The sequence below is a fragment of the Canis lupus genome, chromosome 12, assembly GCF_011100685.1.
Source record: "Canis lupus familiaris isolate Mischka breed German Shepherd chromosome 12, alternate assembly UU_Cfam_GSD_1.0, whole genome shotgun sequence".
Lineage (NCBI taxonomy): Eukaryota > Metazoa > Chordata > Mammalia > Carnivora > Canidae > Canis > Canis lupus.
In genome coordinates, this window is record NC_049233.1 from 7,947,954 (window position 1) to 7,972,189 (window position 24,236).

At 39.6% G+C, this 24,236-nt stretch overlaps 1 protein-coding gene across 1 annotated transcript in view; it reads left to right on the forward strand.

Moving 5' to 3' along the window:
- The window catches only part of DNAH8 (dynein axonemal heavy chain 8), a 357,024-nt gene that overhangs the window by 143,550 nt on the left and 189,238 nt on the right, over positions 1-24,236 (forward strand). Inside the window, exons 36-44 of the mRNA XM_038553950.1 lie at positions 2,422-2,621; positions 5,512-5,665; positions 7,068-7,231; positions 9,562-9,664; positions 10,903-11,007; positions 11,398-11,559; positions 15,288-15,512; positions 18,405-18,577; positions 19,951-20,129. Coding sequence (XP_038409878.1) covers positions 2,422-2,621; positions 5,512-5,665; positions 7,068-7,231; positions 9,562-9,664; positions 10,903-11,007; positions 11,398-11,559; positions 15,288-15,512; positions 18,405-18,577; positions 19,951-20,129 — 1,465 coding nt within the window. The remainder of the gene's footprint in view (positions 1-2,421; positions 2,622-5,511; positions 5,666-7,067; positions 7,232-9,561; positions 9,665-10,902; positions 11,008-11,397; positions 11,560-15,287; positions 15,513-18,404; positions 18,578-19,950; positions 20,130-24,236) is intronic.

Below are 24,236 nucleotides of genomic sequence, written 5' to 3' on the forward strand. Positions count from 1 at the left end.
TCCTCTCTGTGTTGGTTTTTATGCATTGTATAAAACAGCCACCTCTCCCAGTCTTGAAGGAGTGGCCTTGCATAGGAAAGGAAACTTATCCTCCAAGCCTGCCCTAGCTCTTGGTTGTCTCAAATCTTTGTGTTTGTCCCAATAGTCTGTTTTATCTTTAGTTGCTCCCAGGAATTGAGAGTGTAACAAGACCTGTCAGGCCCCAAAGTGGAGGGTCCCAGTCAGTACCTAGATCCAGGCTGATTGGAAGTTATATCCTTAGGCAGGAACTCTTAAAGTATGCAAATATATCTCTTTTAGGAGAGCACTAGGAGACGGGCATTTATGTCTATTCTCTCTGCACTGAATCCTGGAATGATAGCCAGTTAAGAACTTTCTCTGTTTGCTACTATTCTGTTGAACCTGTGAACACAAGCCCCACTGGGTCATCAGAGTCAGACTATCAAGGGATGTGCCTTTTGGGTGACAACAACAAATGCTGGGGTGCCAATGGTTTATATAAGCTCCTTTGTTGGAGATGCCAGCATTTGGGAACACAGCATAAGGAGTATGAAGATAGTCCTCACCCTTCAAGGTCTCTGGAGAGGATTACAGCTGGCCCTTGGATGTATGTTTAATTAGAAATCTGCTCTTCGGGCCACAGCTGTGAAGATAAAGCAGTAGGCCTCTTTAAAGTAAGAAATTGGGCATTTTAGTCTTAGATCTCAGCACTAAGCCCTGGGGGTGGGTAGCTGATTAAGAACTTTCCCCTCATTTATTATAGTCCTGTGGCACCTTAAACATAAACCTCATTTGCCACCAGAATCAGGTGATCAAGAGACATTTCCTGGGTGCCAACTACAAAAAAACCCAGAGAGCCAGACAAGTGCATATCTTCTTTCCAGGAGGTATTGGTGACCTGAAGGGAGGCAGAGGGACAGTGCAAGAGTGGTGCTTCCCAGCCTTAGTCTTTGGGAAGTATTTCAGTAGGCCCCTAGCTGTGTGTTAAATTAGATGCCTGCCTGTCAGGCAGAAGCTCTAAGATAAGCAAATAGGCCTTTTTTTACAGAAAGGCTGGGCAGTTTTTAGTAGGCTGACTCTGTGCTGGACCCTGGGGTATAGCTGCCAGATATGTCTGTGCAAAGCATTTATAAGGGCTTGCCCTCAGGCCTGGGCTTCATCTCCACTTGCTGGTTTGTGTATCTTTTCCACTTCTGATTCACTGAGATGTTTGGTTTCTAAGCTTGGTTATGTTTTCTACTTTCTCTGTTTGAATTTTGTCTATTATTCTATATTTTTGGAGGTGAGGAACTGTACCATGTGACTGGAAATCTCATATATATGGTTTCTGCCTCTTCTTTTCCCCTTCTTTTTTAAAAGATTTTATTTATTTATTTGAAAGAGAAGGAGAGCACAAGCAGGGGGAGCAGCAGAGGGAGAGGGAGAAGCACACTCTCCATGGAGCAGGGAGCCTGACTCAGGGCTCAAGTCAAAGACAGATGCTTAACTAATTGAGCCACCCAAGCACCCCATTACCTTTTCCCCTTCTTAACAACACATGCACATCAGAAATTTTGTTTTCAAAGAATTTTTGTCCAGCCAAGCTGGATTCCCTCTGTCCCTGGACTCACTGCCTCTAAATGAACTCTTTCTCCTCACTTGTAGAACATCTGCCCCCACCACTCACAGGAATCCCACTCAGTCTCAGATGCTCCCTTGTCAATGAGGCCTTCCCCTCTGACTGCAGGCAGAAGTCTATTCTCCTTTTTCAGAACTCACAACAGGTCACTCCACTCTTAGGACATTTAGTACATGCTATGTGGTATTATAATTATTTGTGGAAATACCTTACACCTTTCAATTCCTTCCCATCTCTGAGATCTGTGATTCTAAGTATGAAAATAAATAGATGCATCATGGGGAAAATACTTTTATTTTCCCTTGTGAGACTTTCGTATCAAGGATTCTCAGAAAAACAGGAACACCTGTAAGAAAAAAAAATAGAATAGAATGACTTTAAAGCAAATGAGACATTCATTTTACAGCTGGAACATGCTGGATGGCAATGATTCTAGTTACTTGAAGAGTTCAAAGGACTCCCCGCATATAGTTTCCCTTGTTTCCCATAACAACCTGCTGAGATAGAGCAGCTGTGATTATCTCCATTTTGGCCAAAAAACTCCAATTAAAAGGATAATCAAGAAATGTGAAGATTTAAGTTCTGTTATCGAATGTAAATGGTACCATAAAACAATGAGTAGTCAGATGGTCAGAAGGTTTTGATTCGAACTTTTAACACAATGGTTGTGAGCCTGGTTTTCTTGGCCACAAAATGACCAAATGACTTCTAGGTTCAAGCTCAAAATTCTGTGATTTTACAAGGCACCTAAGTTGTAATTAGTTGTAATATGTCATGACATATTCTTTGATCTCCCTCTGAAGGATATTTGCATATCTGCCATTAAGGAGAAGGATATTGAAGCCAAGCTGACTCAGGTGATTGAAAATTGGACCAACCAGAACCTGAGTTTTGCAGCATTTAAGGGAAAAGGAGAGCTCCTTCTCAAAGGAACCGAATCAGGAGAAATTATCACCTTGATGGAAGATAGTTTAATGGTTTTAGGTTCTTTACTAAGCAACAGGTAATTTTATGCTTCTGGGGGGAAGGTTTTACTTTGGTTTTTAGAGTCATATAATAGTAGGTGGAAGCCCAGCTTTGCAGCTGTGGTGTGACACAAGATTCTGACCTCAGGTGCTCACTCTTGTCTATCCTTAAACGAGCTACCTATTTTCTCTAATAATCATGACCTTTGTCCCTTCTTTATGGTACTCATCTCTTCTTGCTGCTTTTCTGATGGGCATAATCTTAATTAGTTTCCCCCAGCTTATTTCTTGAACATTTTGGCTCCCCACTGAGATGACCTATTCATTTTATTTTCTTTCTCTTTGGTTCCTCCAATTTGTCATCTTTGCCTTCCTTGGCTAACCCTGCTCGAGTATTCACCCAATGACCTAGGAAAAGTATGCTGCCAACACACGAAAGGAATATATTGTTAGGAGTTTGTTACCTAAACATTTCATGCATTTCTTATGGTGAAAAGTGGCTGGGCCCTAAATGAGATGACCTGTCCATCACTGGGTTATTGAACCAGGTGGAAGGTCTCCTGAGTATGGTGATCCTGAGTAAATCTTTAGAAAATGGGTCTCAGATTAAGTATACTGTCAGGTCCTACTCTGGGCATTAGCAACCTCGAATTCCCTAGCTGACCATGCAGTAATTCTCCACTGTTCTTTACTCTAACACACCTAAGAAATATGTCACAACCTCGCCACTAGTAGAATCAATGTCTGGGGGCATGGGAATGCTAATATTCCTTCTCTAGGTTAATGAATGATATCCTACATGACCTCTGGCCCCAAAGGCAGTCTTGCATTTGGATAATGTACTAATTCCAAAGCTCCTAGTGCTGACAGTTCTGGGTTGACTTGCCGAGGTCAAGATCCTAGGTACATCTCCTGCTTTCAGGGTACCTGAATAATCCTGGCAAAGGTGACCAGAGGTTATTCGGTGGTTCATAGACTTTATTGGATACTGCTTCCATGGTTCATTGCACATTTTGCCATCCTGATTTCCTAACTGATGACCTCTTGAAGAAAGGCTGTAGATTCACCTGTACAGTATCAGTAGCCAAAGAATTCAGGATTCGAAGGCTTTGTTAATTTCTTTTTTTTTTTTTTGCTTTGTTAATTTCATATTTAACTTGGATTTAGCCTGATTAGTATAATACTTATTTATAGTACTAGTAAACTCCAGGCTGAGCCAGTGCCTGCTGGGTCTCTAGTGTGACCTAGATGTACTCTCAGGAGGAAATTGTATATCTCCGTGGGTGAGACTTGACTCCAGATAGTGACTGGATTGTGACACTTTGCTAGTGGATTCCTGATTGATCTATAGGACTGCTCTATCAGTCATGACATGTTCCATCATGCAAAGTTATGCAATGACCAAAGGACAGGAACTGGTCATGCTAGATCTTATTTCAAGTCTCCTTTTTTCATTTTGGGAAGTTATATGCCATCAAAGATGACTTTTTTTATTTCTCTGTGCAGGACCATTTTGACCTAAAAAATGTAGCTGTTTCAACTTCCTGAAGTGCCCATACATACCATCTTAGTGTGCATGTCTTTTGAAGATGCTCTTAGCATATTGACTTCCTTTCAGCTCTAGAATGATGGTCAGATGGACAATATAAATTACGTATGGAATACAATGCCTCTTAACTGCCTGAATAGCTTATACCTATCTCTTTGGGGAAATTTTTATATAACTCCCTTTATCCCTCCAAGCATAACAGAGGCTTCCAGAGAAGTTATGGATTGGATTCAGGCATCAAACTAGACCCAAAAGAACCCCTCTTTTATTTTTATTAAATTTTTATTTTATTTTTTTAAAGATTTTATTTAATTATTCATGAGACACACACACACACACACACACAGAGAGAGAGAGAGAGAGAGAGAGGCAGAGACACAGGCAGAAGGAGAGGCAGGATCCATGCAGGTAGCCTGATGTGGGACTCGATCCCAGGTATCCAGGAGCACATTGAAGGCAGTGCTAAACCACTGAGCCATCCGGGCTGCCCAGAACCCCCCTGCATTTTATATGTGAGCACCTTCAAGTCACCTTGCCCTGGATCAAGAAAAGTTTTAGAAATCTTGTCAATAAGGGCCACTCACCAGATATGGCACTACACCACATCAAAACTACTTGTCTTTGAAAAAAAAACAAACAAACTATTTGTCTTTGCCACAAACTGAGGTCAGCTTCTTAATCCAACTATAGGTAATTGGGTTCTTGCTCACTATCTTCCCATCACTTCTTGCATGACATCCACTATATTTCTTGTCTTTCTTGGTTGTGCCCAGCTTGCTGGACACCTTGAATTCTCATGAACTGTACAGCTTGCCCTGATGTTGAGAAAACAGGAAACATACTGTTTGGGGTTGGCTATTGGATCTCTAACACTATCTGAATCTAGGCACAGTCTCTGGTAGAATTAGCGGTCTGTGGGTGAGAAAAGAGCAAAGTGGGCATCAACCCTCAATCTTGACATTGGTCTTGTCATAATAGTTTCATAGACCAGGATCAGTACCCTATGTGTTATTCTTGCAGGTAGTGTTCACTTGGCTTTGGTTCACAGAAATCTTGTCAAAACACCTTATTCCTTGTCTTCCCTTTATTCCCAGAAACAACTAGCACAATTCCTTTGCTAGACCTCTGTGTCACAAAGTTGGGCCCATCTTCCTGGTCTGTGACTGATATACAGAAACAAGTAAAAATTCTATAATTATGAGTTTTACTCCTAGAAAAGCAAATACCTCATATCCGTGTCAAACTTATTAGGAACTGCCTTTTAGGAAAAAAAAATATTCCATTTCCAAAGGAATGTTTCTCCTCTAATTTACTTTGTTAGTCCGTGTATTTTCTGAATCATCCTTAAAATACAATATTTTTCCATTTTTACTTTTTAGATATAATGCTCCATTTAAAAAAACAATCCAGAACTGGGTGTATAAATTGTCCACTTCCTCAGACATAATTGAAGAGTGGCTAGTAGTCCAGAACCTTTGGGTTTATCTTGAAGCTGTTTTTGTAGGTGGAGATATTGCCAAACAGCTACCTCAGGTAAATAGGGTTTTTATAACTACCGATAGTACAGTTTGATGTGTGTTGTCTCTATGTCCCTTTACAAGGACATATGGTTGTATCTTGATTACTTAAACCAGGGTTGGCAATCTCTGGCCCACTTATATGTTTTTGTAAGTAATTTTATTAGAACACAGCCGTATCTATTCATTTATGTTCTGTCTATGGCTGCTTTAGCATTGCAACAGCAGAGTTCAGTAGTTTTAACAGAGACCGTATGGCCTGCAAAGCCTAAAACATTTACTTATCTGGCCCCTTTGCAAAATAAATTTTTTAAATGTGCTGATTTTTAAATTTATATTAGTTGAAAGAAGTAGAAATTTATATTAGTAGAAAGAAAGATTTTGCAATCTCTTGTCTAAGGATGTGAGGTACATTCAAATATGTACTATTAAAGTATAGTAGTTCATCTCTTCTAAGAGTTAATCTTACAATCTTCCTCTGAGAATAGAATTAAAATTAATCTGTATTGTGGAAGCACAAATTAATTATTAGTTAGTGGACCAGTAACAGATCAGACCTATACCATGGCGCAAAGAAACTGCCTCAGAAATCCTTAACAAAAATCCTTAAAACAGCTTTATTTGAGCCTTTTAAATAAACTTGTAATAGCTTTGTTCTATGAAGATAACGTCTCTCTTATGAAATTAAGCCTGCTCTTCCTGAATTTCTGTCTAGGATCTCTATAAATTAAAAGTCAAGGATAAAAGGGTTTTGAAAATGGCTCATTTCTCTTTGTAACACATTTTTTAAATATAATTCTTTTTGTTCTTAATCAGAGAGTTGCATTGTTTTTTAAAAATACCCTTAAAAGTTTTAAAAGAGGCAAGATTATGCCATTTCTAGAGGCATTTTTGCAGTTGAATGCAGAGCTTAATATCATCCATAGTAAATAGCAAAATTTCATTTGCAAAAATGTAAATGAAGCTTTGTTTTGGAGTTTTACTGTTTTTTTTTTTTTTTTCCTTTTCCTGGGGTATTTTTGAGCTGTAATTATTCAGAGGATCTTGAGATCAAATTATTTTCATGCTTCTTCAGTTTGCTCATCAAACCAAACACCTGGGGTGCTGAAAGACTAGATTTGAGCTTGAAGTTGATAGCTCTGCAAATGAAAAGAGTGGCATTTTGAAAAATGTATTAAATGTAAGAAAACAAATAAGCGATAAGCCCCATTGTGACAAAGCAGTATTTCAATAAGCAGTTTCATGACTTTGGGTTTTTGTTGTCCAGAATTAATTCAGATTAAAAAAAAAATTGTGCCTTTAAATTATGTAGCCTGAGAACTAATAGAAGCCGGTCAGAGGAACTCTAGGAAGTTCCAAAATGAAGACTTTGCTTTATTCAAATACTAATTTTTTACTGACTAGGAGTTTGTTTTTAGGAAGCAAAGCGGTTTCAGAATATTGACAAGTCATGGGTAAAGATAATGCAACGAGCTCATGAGAACCCCAATGTGATCAGTTGCTGTGTTGGAGATGAGACCATGGGGCAACTTTTACCTCATTTGCATGAACAGTTGGAAGTATGTCAGAAGTCACTCACTGGGTAAGAGCTGAAGTTTTAAGTTATCTGTCATTTTTATATGTAATTGTGTTTTATCCTAAGCAAGTAAATAATATTGATGACATTACTGGTTTGGTTAGGAATAGCTGAAGTGGGTGGCTATAGGAATTTAACATACATTTAATTTTCCTGCAAAAAGGACACCATAAATCTGGGGTTGGTGAGTTAAGGCATCATATTAGTTTTATAGGGCTTCTGTAACAAATTCCCACCCACCGGATGGTTTAAAACAGCAAACATTTATTTGCTCACCCTTCGAGGGGCAGGAAATCTGAAATCAAGGTGTCACCTTCTAAAGGGGCTTAATGGAGAATCTTTCCTTGCCTCTCCAAGCTTCTGGTGGCTCTGGGAGTTCCTTGGCTTGTGCCTACTCCAATCCCTGTCTTCACATTTCCACTTCCTCTTCTTTCTGTGTGTCTCTTATGAGGACTCTTGTCATGGGATTTAGTGTTGTGCCCAAGATTGTGACTCCGAGAAACCACCAAGGAGCCGACACCGATGCAAGCACACGAGGGTTTATTAACAAATTCGAGCTTGGGTCCAAGTGTACCCGACACAGCGGAGCAGGGACTTGGACCCCGAGGTGGGTTCCAGCTGAGTTTTATGGGCTGGTCTAGGGGACCTCCAGAAGGGGTGGAGGAATTTCTCAAGTTCTGTTTACATTCTGATATGGGCTTTCAAGGGCCTTAAGCTCTGTTCTCATTCTGATATGGGGCTTCCTGCCACTGGCTTGAGCTCTGTTCTCATTCTAATATGGGGCGCTTTCAAAGGCTTTAAGCATTTTTTTCCCTGTAACTGAAGTAAGGTAAAGTTCAGCTCTTATTCACAGGGGACTGAAATGGCTGTACTTGTGCTAACGCTGAACTTAAGGTGGAATGGCCTTAATTTTCTCGGCCTCCACATTAGGATCATCTGGATTATCCAGCATTATCTCGACTCAAGATCCTTAACTTCAACACATATGCAATGACCCTTTTTCCAAATAAGGCCACATTCACTGATTCCAGGGAAGGGGATGAGGATGTGTCTTCTGGGGGTGAGAGACTACCCTTCATCCCACTGTGGACATTGAGTAGAGATGTGCACTGATCGAGCAGTTTACTAGACAAATTTGCAGATGATTTTTTTTCTTTCCTTTTCTTTCTTCCTTCCTTTCCTTCCTTTCTTTCTTTCTTTCTTTCTTTCTTTCTTTCTTTCTTTCTTTCTTTCTTTCTTTCTTTTCTTTCTTTCTTCCTTTCTTTAAGATTGTATTTATTTATTTGAGAGAGAGAGAAAGAGATAGTGAGGAGAGAGACCAAGCACAAGCAGTAGGGAGAGGGAGAAGCAGGCTTCTCACTGAGCAGGGAGCCTGATGTGGGACTTGATACCAGGACCCTGGAATCATGACCTGAGCCACCCAGGTGCCCCCAGGGATGATTTTCTGAAAGGCAGTTCACTCTCAATTTCTGTCTGAAATAGAGTTAGGGAATATACTAGGTTGTCCGAGTTTATGCCTCCATCTCAGCTTCATGGCTAGTTGTTTGCCCTAGAGCTCCCCCAGTATCCTGGTTTGGAGATAATTATGTGTTCATCCTGGATTCAAGCCATGAAGTTGACAGTACTCCTAGAAAGGTCACAGTGCTGTGATTTGAAGTTGGGGGATGGGGGGGGCTCATGAGAGAACAACCAAGAAAGAATTCTTGAGACGTTTTCGGTGCAAAAATGTGGTTTTATTAAAGCATGAGGACAGGTGTGTGTGTGGGGGGGGGGGAGGGGGCAGAAGGAGCTGCACTGGGATTGTGAGGAGCAATTGATTATATACTTTGGAGTTGGGGAATGTAAAGACGGAGGAAGTTTCCAAAGAGATTTTCATATGCTAAAGAAGACTTTTAGGATCCTGGCTGTTTTTCTTCTAGCAAGGCATTAACATTAAGACAGTTAATTAAGACAGGGGTTATCCTCTGCTTGTCTTAAGTATTTGTCAAGGGGCTGCAAGTTATAAGGACATGTAATATACGTTATAAGGAAATTTAATTTTATCTACATTTCTTTTGCCTTTGTTCTCCACTCAACAGGAGGGCTCTTGAGAAAAAAGAACATAGGTGATGGAGCAGGCTTGCTCTGAATCCCTTTCTTATTGCCACTTGCTTTCTCAAGTGCCATCTGTGACAGCCCAGGCTTGGGTTCTAACCAAACATTTCAGAGGCAAATGGGAAATGACTATAGATGTTTGCTGTTCTCTTATTGAAAACGTTAGGGATTGTGTCTTGGCTACAAAAAACCAAAATTAATAATTCAGAAAAAGTCATTTGGTAACATGATTTTATTTAAAGGTATTTGGAGAAGAAGAGATTACTATTTCCAAGATTCTTCTTTGTATCTGATCCAGTTCTCCTGGAAATTCTTGGGCAAGCCAGTGATTCCCACACCATACAGGTACACACTTAAAATCTATTACCTAAATTGCTTTTTTAAACAGTAAATATAATTAATAATAAAAATGAAGTTTGCACCTTAATAGCACAGGCAGGAAAGTATTAAAAATTGTATTGAGGATAAAATGTCCTATTTTCTGTGTGTTCTGAGCTCATCAACCTGAGGCAAGAGTCACTGATTATGCAACTCAACAGCTGAGTGACCTTAGTTAGTTTCTTCATTTTCCCATGCCTCGGTGTCCTCATCTGTAAAATAGTGATATTGGTTCCCACATCATAAGATTGTCCTAAAGATCATGTAAGATCATGCACTGGAAAGTATCTAGGACACGATTATGTGCTCACTATATGTTATTCATTACTGTGAGTATATTAGTCTAAATATTTTTTGATCAAATAGGGATTGTGGTTTGGATGTGTCCAAATCCAAGCACTTCTCAAGTGTTTTTAGCCATTAATTTCCAAGGACAGTACTTCCAGGAAGCCGAGAAAAACTATAAAGAACCAGATGTGGGAGACACTGAAACACCCCATCCTGGGGCTGTGTCTTGGTTGGCAGTCTGGGAAGCTGCTGTGAAGATCTTCCCTGTTGGTTTCCAGGGGGTTGTGGGGAAGAAAAAAGAGAGGAGGAAAGTTAAAAGCTGTGGAAGGCAGAGAGAGAACCAGGAGAGAAGCAGGATGGAGCTGTCTCTGGGAGGTGAGTGGGTAGGGGCCCTGGGGTTCAGTGGCCCTTGGAGGAAGGTGACCTTCCATAGTGGAACAAGGGCATTTGCAGGAAATGCGCCGTAGGGCTGGATCTTTATTTTTTTGTTTTAAGATTTTATTATTTATTTGAGAGAGAGAAAGAGAGAGAGAGAGACTGAGGTAGCACAAGTGGGTAGCACAAGTGGGGAAGAGAGGGAGAAGCAGGCTCCACGTTGAGCAGGGAGCCCAATGCAAGACTTGATCCCAGGACCCTGAAATCAAGACCTGAGCTGAAGGCAGATGCTTAACCAACTGAGCCACCCAGATGCCTCTCTATAGGGCTGGATTTTAAAAAGTGGTCCTCCAAGTCAATCAGTGGTGGTGGCAATGGCAGTGGAGGTCAAAGCAGTGTTTTGTTTGTTTGTTTATTACAGTGAAGTAAATTCTTAATCTCTTACAAAGGCAATACATGTTAAGGCTTTTAAAAACATCTCAGTGGTTTTTGTGTTTAGCCTTATGTATGACGTTTTTTGCCCTGTCTTGTGTTTCTTGTAGCCACATCTCCCTGCTGTATCTGACAACATAAACGAGGTGACATTTCATGCAAAAGACTACGATCGTATTCTGGCCGTCATATCAAGAGAAGGAGAAAAAATTATTGTAATTTAACTTGGTTAAAATTTTGTTATTTGAATTTCTTTAAAAGTTTAGGTTGAGGAGAAGGCAATTCTCTTTTAAAAAACAGAATGTGGAGGAGGAGGGTGGACTAGGGTTCTGGTTTTGTCACCCTGGCTTGGTTATGAACAAGGTTGGACAACTTATATGACTTCTCTGAGACTTGTTCTATCATCTATAAGATGAAAATTTTAGACCACATGATGTTTCTAGTTCCTTCTGCTGGTAGCATTAGTTGGTTTTTCTCATGTTTTAAATATACTGTGTAAAATTATTCGCTTTGCATTGAGGTACTATGTTTTATCAAGTGAAGTGTGGCATTTGTAAAAATAAATTATTATCGATTTGTAATACGTCTGTAATATATTTTTTTAGTTGGATAGTCCTGTTATGGCCAAAGGTCCTGTAGAGATCTGGCTTATGGATTTGCTAAGAATGCAGATGTCGTCACTACATAATATAATTAGGTCTGCTTTCTACCAAATCAGCGATTCAGGATTTCAACTCTTACCTTTCCTCAATCACTTTCCGGCTCAGGTGAGAACATATAATGTTTAAATAATGGAAATAAGGGAGAAGGTTACTCAGGAAGCAGTTGACCTGACACTGTGGCAGCTGTTGTAGCTCTGAACTAGCTAGGGAGGACTTCCCATCCTCAGCCACCAACTACCTGCTTGTCCACCTGCACCATTCTAGGCCATTCCCCGGAAGAGGATTTGCCACTCTGCTCTCATCATTAAGGATAACATGAAGACTAAACTTACTAATGGAACATCTCGTCTTATCTATAAAACACACCTATCTGTATATGAAAGACATCTATCTATGTATGGATTAGATAGCATATTTTCCACACATCTGTGTATGGATAGCTATAGATACAAATGTAGATAGGAATACAGTCATATATAAAAGGAATGAGCCTATCTTTTCCTGAAATAAAATCCATCCTGCCTTTTGTGTATTTTCCCTTCAAGCAATTCAAAGTGGGCATAATCTGTTAAAAGAGGCCTTATTGTGCAACTAACTTCCTAACAGGACAGGACCTTGAAAAGCCTGGGGTTGGAGCAGGTGTTCTCTTGAACAGCTCTCCCATCCTAAGGCTCTCAGGAATGCATCGTGATGTGCCAAATATTATTAAAACTGGGTGCAGGAAAAGAAGAGCCAATGGTTTCATTCAATTTTCAGCCAAAATAAATGAAGAGTGATGCTTTGTGATCTGGGTCAGAGATAGTGTGGGATAGAAAGCAAGAGCTATCCAAGGAAAATACAGGCAGTTTTTGCCCAAACTGTACTTCTCTAACTGCTTCTCCCAGCCGAGCCTCCATACAGCAGAGACAGCGGAAATGATGGGAAATTACTTTTTCAAATGACACAAGTGTAGATGTAAATCAACCTTTATTGGGGAGAATATTTTGATTTTGTGTTTAATATTTTTGTATTGTATAATCTCCTTGGCAAACTTTAATATCCTTATCAGCTTTATTACCTTTGTAATGAAGCTTTATAAAATATTTTATCTGATAAGGTGAGAAAAATAGCTCCTTAGACCAAGTCAGCATACTTTTCCTCTCCCAGGAAAGTTGATCGCCATATATTCTGAAGGAGACGATCATTCCAGTTTAGACCGAGCAGTTAGCTTTATGTTAGCTTTGAGTTCTCAAAGCAAATTCAGAGCAGGAGTGAGGATGAACAGGATATAGTAGGAAAGCTCACCAGCTTTCAGGATTTTCTGTAGTGTGTGCACTACATAAATAAGGAGATGAAATTTTAAACAATTTTATTGGGCAAATTTCAGCTTTTTGGGAAAATTGCTTTAAAGAGTAATGGAGGTATATATTCATTTAATATATATTCTATACATACATATTTATTCAATATATACATTACTTATTTCTACCACCTGGAAATGATGACTTAATATCTTACTGTATTCCTTTCTAGCAGTTTTTTTTTTATTTTTTTAAATTTTTATTTTTTTCTAGCAGTTTTTAAAAAAAATATTTGTTTATTTATTGAGAGAGAGAGAAGGGGGCAGAGACAGAAGCAGGCTCCATGCAGGGAGCCCCACATGGGACTCGATCCCAGGTCTCCACACCCCAGGCTGCAGGTGGCGCTAAACCGCTGAGCCACCGGGGCTGCCCTTTTCTAGCAGTTTTAATGCGCTTATTAGAGGCAGCGAGTAACATCGAGGAGAATGAGCATTCTTTTTTTTTTTTTTTTTTTTAAAGATTTTTATTTATTTATTCATGAGAGACACAGGCAGAGGGAGAAGCAGGCTCTTCACAGGGAGCCCGATGAGGTTATGATCCTGGACCCTGGGATCACAACCTGAGCCAAAGGCAGATGCTCAACCACTGAGCCACCCAGGTGTCCCCGAGAATGAGCATGAGCATTCTTGTTTTAAGTCTTCTAGCTTCTTACACCAAGTGAAAAACATAATTTAAACTTTACTTGGTAAAAAAAAATAAAAATAAATGAATAAATGAATAAGCTTTTCTTTGTGATTCAAGACAGTCATTTTATTTTTAAGTAATCTCTATACTCAACCTGGGGCTTGAACTATACAACCCAGAGATCAAGAGTTGCATGCCGGGTTTTTATTTTTATTTATTTATTTTTTAATTTTTATTTATTTATGATAGTCACAGAGAGAGAGGGAGAGAGAGAGAGAGAGAGAGGCAGAGACACAGGCAGAGGGAGAAGCAGGCTCCATGCACCGGGAACCCGATGTGGGATTCGATCCCGGGTCTCCAGGATCAGCGCCCTGGGCCAAAGGCAGGCGCCAAACTGCTGCGCCACCCAGGGATCCCGCATGCCAGGTTTTAAAAGATTAGTTTCTAGAATATACCACTAAACAGTGATTTCTCAGAGATTGTGGGTCTGTGTCTCTAAATCAGACAGCCTTACACTGCCAGGTATTTTTGCTTTATGTTGTCTTTTGTTTTTTGTGAGGTTTTGTTTTGTTTGGCTTTTCCTCTCCTGTGTCATCTTCTGCTGCTATCAGAGGCAGAATTGGCTTGCTACTAGGAGCTTTCTGACATGGGATGTTTCCTCCACATCAGGTTGCTCCCCTCAGCCAGGTGCTTTCGTTTATCTTCACTGGCAGATGGCAGGATTGGGCACTGCTCTAGAAGAAAACATTCTGAAGTCTTAACAAGGCAGGGATAAGGAAAGCATTGTATTCCTGCCTTACTCACACTAAATGCCATGCCCAGTAGTATCCACATGCCACTCACTCTGACCTCAGCCCTCCACCAAATACAGGGTTCCCTTTGGTCCAAATGATTGTGGATCTGTTCCTCGACTCTGGATGAACAAATGCTCCTATAGGAACAACTGGAGCAGCAAGGAGGTGGGGAGTGAAACTCAGCCATATCCTGACAGTTTTACTCCTTTCCTGGGTAGAAATTGTAGGCAAAGTGACGGTCATGATTTCCTTATGCCCTCATCAGAATAAAAAAGACAAGCTTCTCCCCCTTCTCATTTTCTGTCTGTCTCTCTCTCTCTCCTTTAGATAAATATATATGGAGAGAAGTAGATGCAGGAAAAGACATGGGTGATACAGTGGGAGATCAAGAAAGGAGATAGGCAGACTACTAGCTCTAGAAGTTGCAAAGAGACCTTTGGGAAGCCCTGCTAAAGAAGAATGCACAGCAACAAGTCTAGTAATTCCATTTGCTTTTCTTGACAAAGAAAAGTCACTATATGGAGCTATCTGGTGGTCTCAGGCCCTCTCCATAAATGCTAACCATGCAGCTCCATAAATGATAGCCATTGTTTTAATGATTATTTATTTCTCTGCATTGAAATTGTTAAATATCAGTAGTTAGAACTTTATTTATTTATTTATTTTTTTGAGTTGTGGTAAATTTATTTATTTATTTATTTATTTATTTTTTAATTTTTATTTATTTATGATAGTCACAGAGAGAGAGAGAGAGAAAGAGGCAGAGACACAGGCAGAGGGAGAAGCAGGCCCCATGCACCGGGAGCCCGACGTGGGATTCGATCCTGGGTCTCCAGGATCGCGCCCTGGGCCAAAGGCAGGTGCTAAACCACTGCGCCACCCAAGGATCCCAGTAGTTAGAACTTTAAATGTTTATTTTCCCCCTTTTGAGAATGGGGAAAGGCATGTCTCTTTTTAAATTAAAGTGGATCAAACCTTGTTGGCCTTCATATGGATGAGGGACCACCAAATCTTATTGCAGATATGCTTTAAATAGTTGGCAAATGTACTTCTTATTTTTCTTCTGGACGCATAGGTGGGGCTTCTGGGAGTTCAGATGTTGTGGACACATGATTCTGAAGAGGCTTTACATAATGCAAAAGATGACAGGAAAATCATGCATGTGACCAACCAGAAATTTTTGGATATTCTAAATACTCTAATTGCTCAGACAACACATGACCTAAGCAAGTTCGATAGAGTGAAGTTTGAAACTCTGATTACCATCCATGTGCATCAGAGAGATATTTTTGATGACTTGGTAAAGTATCTTTTTTCTTAAACTAATTTTCTGTGCTAATTAATAATTTAGTGCTCCTAATGATGAACAATTAGGTATTATGTATACTCCCTAACTTATATGAACCTTCCATCTACTTGATCCTTTTCACAACTGTCTCTATATATATTACGTTTACAAATATCTATATTTGATGGTTTAAACAACCATATGTGTATATTCACATTTGGCAGTCTGAAAGTCTGGAACCAACTGATGAGATGTGAACTAACTACATGTTCCATTATACCAAATAACCAGTGATATGTTACAGTTTAGGTGGGATTGGTCATGAGTTTCTTCCTCCACTGAGAAAGAAGTCTTAATCAAATAGACTCAAGCTTCAGAGAAGTCTGGTGGATATTTGTCTGATTGATAGTGTTCAACAGGGCATCTTGGCTTGATTTGGACAAGATTCTTTTGGGTGAGAGTAGGAGGGGTGGTAATTGAATTCCCTTCAGAAATAGGACTCTACCCAGCAGTCTTGATCCAGCTGAAGCTTTCCTAAAGCAGTGGTTATCATTAAAGGGTAGGGGCCCCAGGAGATTTTGATACACCTCCATGTGACTATCTTTGTGTTTGACCACCATTGCTTTCTTTGATTTGATTTGATTTGATTTGATTCATCTTCTCTTCATCAGAGACATGTGATTCATGCAACTTGGGGCCCTTTTTTAGAGCATATGATCAGAGACTACTGTTTTCAAACTTGTATCAAAAGTTCTGATAAGTCATATTTATGGAAAGTTGAAAGACCTGCAATCCATTTATTCCCCTGGAATCTAGATCCTCACTTCTCAAAGTATTATATGCCAATCAGTTACATTAGCATCTCCTAGGAACTTGTTAGAGAAGCAGAATCTCTGGCCCCCTCCTCCCACCCTATGCCCCACTGAATCATAATCTGCATTTCAAGGATCACAGGGGATTCATATATGCATGTTAAAGTTGAGGAAACACTACTCTAGGATATATCTCTGGATCTTCTGATCAAGGCAGTCATCAGAGAGCTGCATACTCAGATCATAGTTCTTTGGCCTTCTGCAGAGTTCCTTTCACTAAATTGCAGTTACTGACATACTTTGGCTTTCTTTGAATTCCACCTCAAGAAATTCCTGTGGAATCCATTACTGTATCTGCAAAGAGCATGCTGCTAACATCTCTTGCTGACTTTTAAAGCTGAAATCCCATGAAAGAAATTTCTTTTAAATTTAAGTGCTGAGCAAAGCTATACTTTATGTACAGAATGGACTTTAAAAAAGGAAAACCTACACACAATTAAAACCACATCACTGTATTCTTTTTGGTCTTAATTACTATCGAACTCATGCTCTCCCTCTGCATCCCAACTAAAATGAGATCTCCTGGCCAGCATATTTGCATTTTATTTTTCCATGTATGATGCTTTGAACAGCCTGATATATGGTAAGAACTCAGTCAATATTAGCTATTCTTTCTTCTTCATCTTTCATCTCCTCTTCACCATCTTAATGGGTTGTTGAGAGGAGCTGGTTGATATCTCTGTGGCTGCGGGTCCTGTGCATGAGAACAGAGTCCCTGGGGGTGGCACTAGATCGTATAACCTGAAAATTGCTCCCTAAGGTGGTGAATACAAACTGTGCTCTAGCTGAAAAGTCAGAATTCCTAACTGCAGGGGGAAGCAAGGTCACAAACAAATGATGATGACAAACAGCAGCACTGTACTTAGCGTGGAGACTTGAGTAGATGGTGATCAGAACATGGCAGGGATCCCAGAGGTCAAACTGAACAACCTGGAAGTGGGATCAAATTTAAGAGCAGTGAAGGGGATCATTTGTGACTTTTCTGTGTTGATTCCCCTGAGTGAACAGGACCGAGTTTTCTCCATGTTTGCCCTGGGAAAATCATTAAGCACAGGAGAATGTGGTTGTGGTGGGCTGTCAGTCCTAAATGTGCTTCCCTGGTTTCTGTCTCTTGTGCTCACGGCTGTGGGAGCCCAGTACCTCCTGCCCACAGGTGTAGGTGGATGACGTGGCAGGTTGGTGGGTTTGGCCGCAGTGCAGGTATAGGAAGGCACAGCACGTGTGCATAATTGACCATGCATCTCCCTGCTTAATCCTTTAGTGGCTGCCTTTTGCCATGAACACACTGCCCAACCCTGTTTTTGTGACCTATGAAGCCTCAGCTCTGTCTCTTTCTCCAGAGTCCTGGATGCCTCAGCTGTACTGAACTTTCAGATTCTTGAACATGTAACCAGTTCTTCTGGGTCTTTGTTTAGGACATTTTATCCCTTTTTAAAATTTTTACTTTTTTTTTCTTTTGGTTTTGTTTTCCTTGGTAATTCCTACTATTTTTTTTCAGATTTTAATTTGAATATTTCTTTCTCCAAGTATCCCTTTCAGGCCCCCTAGACTACATTAGGTCCTCTTGCTACATATTTCCATGAACTCTGAATTTCTTTACATATTTTTTTGCAATTATTTGCTTACCTGTTTGTCTTTTGTCTTCTTCTGTCAGCTCCAGAAGGCAGGAACCAGGCCTGTCTGTGTTCACCCAGCAGTGTCAGGTGTAAGGACGGGCTCAATAAATGTATGTTAAATAACTGAGAATCAGGGGCACCGAGGGAGCTCAGTGTTGAGCATTTGCCTTTGGCTCAGGTCGTGATCCCAGGGTCTTGGGATCGAGTCCTACAACAGGCTTCCAGCAGGGAGCCTGCTTTTCCCTCTGCCTATGTCTCTGTCTCTCTCTTTGTGTCTCTCATGAGTAAATAAAAATAAAATCTTAAAAAAATAACTGAGAATCAGTTTGCAGATGAGTGAATAAAAACTGCCCATATGCTTGTGTTTTATGCTATTGAAATTCAGTATAAATCTCTTTGTTTTTCATGTCTTTAAGGTAAAAATGCATATCAAATCAGTTACTGACTTTGAATGGCTAAAACAGAGTAGATTTTATTTTAAGGAGGATTTGGACCAAACTGTGGTGTCAATCACAGATGTGGATTTTATTTATCAAAATGAATTTCTGGGATGCACTGATCGTCTTGTTATCACTCCACTAACAGATAGGTAGGAAACTCAGTTTTTGTTATTCCATTTTGTAATTAAGTGATGTGCTTAGAATTGCTTTAAAATTGCATTTGAAATATTAGCAGAAGCATGTTGCTGTTGTGTTAGGTCTATGCTAGCTCATCAAAGTCAGTCTAACAATGAAATAACCAAGGTTGGTACTTGAAGGTCCACGTACATTATGTTTTTGTGAAGCAGAGAAAGATAAAAGAATGAAAGCAAGGTTAAATGTTGACTATGAGTAAGATACTAATGAATTTTAGATTGCAAGGTGGAAAAATTTCTCTGGCACCATAAAGGGAAGTTGTTAGAATTGCAAAGAAGGAAGGGACCTTGGAGATGATCTAATTTAGTCTCTTGGTTTTCTAAATGTAGAAATTGATACCTAAAGTGAAGTTGCTTGGCTGGGTATGAATAATCAGTCAATGGCTGATCTCACAGTTCTTTCTAGTATGTGACACCAGACAGAACTGGACCTTTTTCATCTCCACATCTCACAACACCCACTCCAATACATTGTACATAGAATATGCTCAATAAGTGTTTGTAAAATTGACTTAAATTGGGTCATAGAACAATTAATTCCACTATTACTTTAAATAGGACTGCCTACAGGTAAAATTATGACACAAATTATGCCTACTGATTCATCCAACCTCCTTCTCTACGCCCAGGGCATTGTAGCATAAAACTTGTCCATGTGCTTCTTCTTCCACTGAGATTTCCATAGAAGACTACATGTCTCATGAAGCTTCACTAAGTTTTACTTAGATCTGAAGTAAATTTAACTGAAGCTGGACTATAGATATAAGAAGGCTCACTATATTATTTTTTATACTTACCTAAATGAGTGAAACATTTCATAGTAAATTGATTTTTTGCAATGGTATCCTGCAGTTGGCTCATACCAGCTTTTGAGAATCAACTGTAAGCATCTCTTCCCAGTTTTGTGATATCACATCAGTAGCTTATCATGGGCTCTAGTGGAAATACTTATACTACAGAAATTGGCAAATATGAACATCAGATTTTTTTTGAACTGGAGAGCCAGTTGTTCAACATCTGTCAGCATACCACTGCTTATTTGGTTCTCTGATGTATGAACTATGCTGATCACAGTGGAAGGAAGGCCTGAAGGTTTTAGGTCAGAGTTGAGAAGTTTAGAAAATTTGTCCCAAGAAATATTGGCAATTGTTGTACTACTTGTAGTGAGTATCAAGTACTCCAGCCTTTTTTGGCTGCCTCTTTTTTGTGGGCTGCACAAATTCTAAAATAAACAGGCCCATTCCAGTCACATTTGACTCTGGCTTGTGCTTAACTGTAGTAACGTGTTATCCCATATTCCCGGTGCTTTATCTGATTGACATTTGCAGATGCTATATCACCTTAGCGCAGGCTTTGGGAATGAACATGGGCGGTGCTCCAGCAGGACCTGCAGGCACTGGCAAAACAGAAACTACGAAAGACATGGGAAGATGTTTGGGAAAATATGTGGTCGTGTTTAACTGCTCAGATCAAATGGATTTCCGAGGGCTAGGAAGGATTTTTAAAGGCAAGTGTCAAAGGCTGTTATTTTTGATGAATGTATTTTTAATGCTCTTTAAGATTATTTTCAGATGTAAACCTAATGGGATATTTTTCTACAGAAGCAAAATTAGTATAAGTTAGTACATATGATCTTGCCATTTTTCTGGGTGAAAAATGGCTGGATATCATCAATTTCATATGGTTCAAGACTATTATTGGCATTCTAGTCCATGAGTTGAGTGTGTATTGGATTGTGAAAATGGAATCAATTTATTATTTCCCAAAACAGTGGTGGAGGGGATAAGATCAAGACAGCAAACCCATGACACATGTGGCTTCCCTTCCTGCATTAAATCCCACTGAAGGGAGAGATATCATTTAGAACATAATTTAGAGATTGTGGTATTGGTGCAGGGATTGATAAATAGGCCAGTGGAATATAACAGAGAATGCAGAAGTGGGCCAAGGACACTTGACATATGGCAAAGGTGGTATTGTAAATCAGTGATGAAGAGATAGACTTTATAAATCATTCTGGGACAAGAGATGATTAATATTTAACAAAGGAAATAGGATCCCTACACATATAAAAATTGGCTGCCACAACCATATATAAAAATCACTTCTGGGGATTAAACACTTAAATGTGGTGGGCAAAACTATACAGTTTTTAGAAGGTAAGAAATAAAAATATCTTTGTTCTCAGAGAAAGGAATTTTTTTTAAAGATTTTATTTATTCATTCATGACAGACAGAGAGAGAGAGAGGCAAAGACACAGGCAGAGAGAGAAGCAGGCTCCATGGAGGGAGCCCCATCTGGGACTTGATCCCAGGACTCCAGGATCATGCCCTGGGCTGAAGGCAGGCGCTAAACCGCTGATCCACCCAGGGATCCCCGAGAAAGGAATTTTTTTTTGAGAAAGGAATATTTAATACAAAAATCATGAGCCATAAAAGAAAAATGGATACATTGCTTGCCCCAAATTAAAAACTTCTGTTCATCAGTGGATATCAAAGAGAGAAAAGCCACGTCAGAAATTTGGAAAGGCATTAGCAACTTATGTTGCCTACAAAGGATTAGTCTCCCAAACACATAAGTAATGCCCATGAATGAATGAGAGAAAGATAACCCAATAGAAAAAAGTCTTGAATAGACATTTCACAAATGAAGAAAACCAAGTGACCAGCAATCAAAGAATTACATATTATAAAGAGATTCCATTTTGTACACAGCAGATTGACAAAAATTTAAGTGTGACATTTTGACCATTGGCAAGGTATAGTGTAACAAATTATCATCAGCTACTGGTAGGAGTAAAAAGTTGTTTGGAAAAAACAGCACCATGTGTCTTCTCATGTATCCCACCTCCTGGTATATAGTCAGGTAAATGACACTCATGTCTGAGAGTTTGTGTGTAAAAGTTTGCTGCAGCAATTCTTATAACAACAATCAACTAAAAACAACTCTAGTGTCCTCCACAGTGGACTGGACACATAGACACATAAAATGGGAAAATATAATTTATATACTGTATATACAGGAAGGAAAAAAGTATAACGTGTATATATGAAATTGAGTATAACAGTCCTATATAGCAGTGAAAATGAATAACTACAAGATGATGCATTCACATAGAGCTGCCTCACAGATACAACTTGGAGTGAAGAAAAATACATATGGTATGATTAAATTTATTTAAAATGCAAAAATAGGTAAAACTAAAAATACATATCATTTAGATATGTATACATAGATAGTAAAAAAGCAAAGCAAAGCAAGAGAATGATGCAGACTAGCAGTCCCTCCTTTTCTTCTGGGAAGGAAGAAAGAGGAGATAATAGGAGAGAAGTACACTGGAGCTTTTTTGTATTAAAATCATGAGTTCACTCATGTAGTCTTCCTTTAAATACGATATGAGAAAATCCCTGTAATAGATACCATGAGATTGTACATCCAGCTTTCACCTTTTATGTGTATGTATATATCATCTGAAATATGTATATATGTAATTTTATATATATATATAATTATATATATATATAAATTCACAGTCTTTATGTGATATTTCTCCATTTAAGAGAGAGAACAAAACATAAGCTATAGACTGGGAGAAGATATTTTAACATGTATAGCTGCTAAAAAATTAATATGCAGCATTAAAAAAGATTTTCTTCCAATCATGAAGAAACCCAAAATAAAACACAAATGAGATACTAATTTCACTCCTGCCAGAGTGGCAACAATGGAAAAGTCCGGCCAAACCACTGTTGGTAAGGATTTATAGAAATTACAACAGGGAGATCCTGGGGTGGCTTGGTGGTTTAGCACCTGCCTTTGGCCCAGGGCATGATCCTGGAGACCCAGGATGGAGTCCTACATCAGGCTCCCAGCATGGAGCCTGCTTCTCCCTCTGCCTGTGTCTCTGCCTGCGTCTCTCTCTCTCTCTCTCTCTGTCTTTCATGAATGAATGAATAAATTTTTTAAAAATCTTAAAAAAAAAAAAAGAAATTACAACAGTTAATACTTATGTGTGTGCAAATTGGTAGAGCTGCTTCTGAGAACAGCCTGGCAATAGGTGGTAAATGTGAAGATGCACATACTCTCTTTGACCTAGCATTTCCACTTCTCACATTTTGTAAAAAGACATGAGCCAGATTGATACATTGTTATAGCAAATTATTAGGAGCAAACCAAATATCTATTGAAAGTAGAATGAATTTTTAAACTGGTATATTTAGGCAATGAAATACTGCACAGTACAGCATTTTAAAATAGTGAATTAGATCTATGTGTATCAGCTTAGATAGATCTCAAAAATAATATTGAGCAAATAAATCAAATTTCAGAAGGGTATACAGTATTTTATAAATAGATACATGTAGATAGATGCATATAAATCTCAAATAGGCAAAACATATAGTGTTCATGAATACATACATAAAAGCAGTAGTTTAAAGGATGCCTGCAACCACTGACATCAAATTCAGGATACAAGTTCCCTCTGGAGGAGGAGGGAGTGTGGATCCAAGAGAAACATACATGGATTTGAGCTGTAGTTCTAATATTTTATTCTTTAGAATGAAATTTGAAGGAAAAAATTTTTAAAGATTTATTTATTTATTTATGATAGACATAGAGAGAGAGAGAGAGAGAGAGAGAGAGGCAGAGACACAGGAGGAGGGAGAAGCTGGTTCCATGCCGGGATCCCAACGCTGGACTCGATCCCAGGACCCTAGGATGTCCTGGGCCAAAGGCAGGCGCTAAACCACTGAGCCACCCAGGGATCCCCGGAAATTTTTTTTTTTTTAAGACTGTATTTATTCATGAGAACAGAGAGGCAGAGATATAGGCAGAGGGAGAAACAGGCTCCTCACAGGGAGCCTGATGTGGGACTCGATCCCGGAACCCCGGGATCACGCCCTGAGTCAAAGACAGACGCTCAATCACTGAGCCACCCAGGTGTCCCATGAAGCAAATTGTTAATATATGATAGGCAGGTACATGAGTATTCATTAAATTATTCTCTATAATTGCCTGTTAAGCCATTTTTGAACCCTGAGAATCATTTCCTGTATCAATGTTGTGCCCAAGATCACGAATCGGGGAAACCGCCAAGGAGCCGACACCGATGCAAACACATGAGGGTTTATTTACAAGCTCGAGCCTGGGCCCAAGTGCACCCGACGCAGAGGAGCAGGGACTTGGCCCCCGAGACTAAGAGGCTCAGCAGCTTTATAGGGGCCCGTGGCCAATGGGATACGCAGAAAGTTGCACCGTCACGCTGGTCCGCTGAGCCGGATTTCAGGTTAGGGTGTGTCCTGGTCTCTGACTAGGGCGGGGCAGTGCCCTAAGTAATAAGCAGATCAGCAGGAGGCAGGTGCAGCCCAAAATAGAGTCAGTCCTGCTCTGCTTGTCCAGGGGTAGGGGGTTTTGTTCAATTTCCTGGGTCCCACATCAAAAAGAAGGATTCTTCTGTAGATGACTCCTACCTGAGAGGTTGAGGATAGGTGAGGGCAGCTGACTAAAGCACAAGGTAATTGCCGGGATTCTAGAATTAGAACAGATGGCAGAGAAAAAGAAAAGGAAGTGGCTGTCCCCAGTATTTTTCTTCTGTATAAATTATAATGCAGC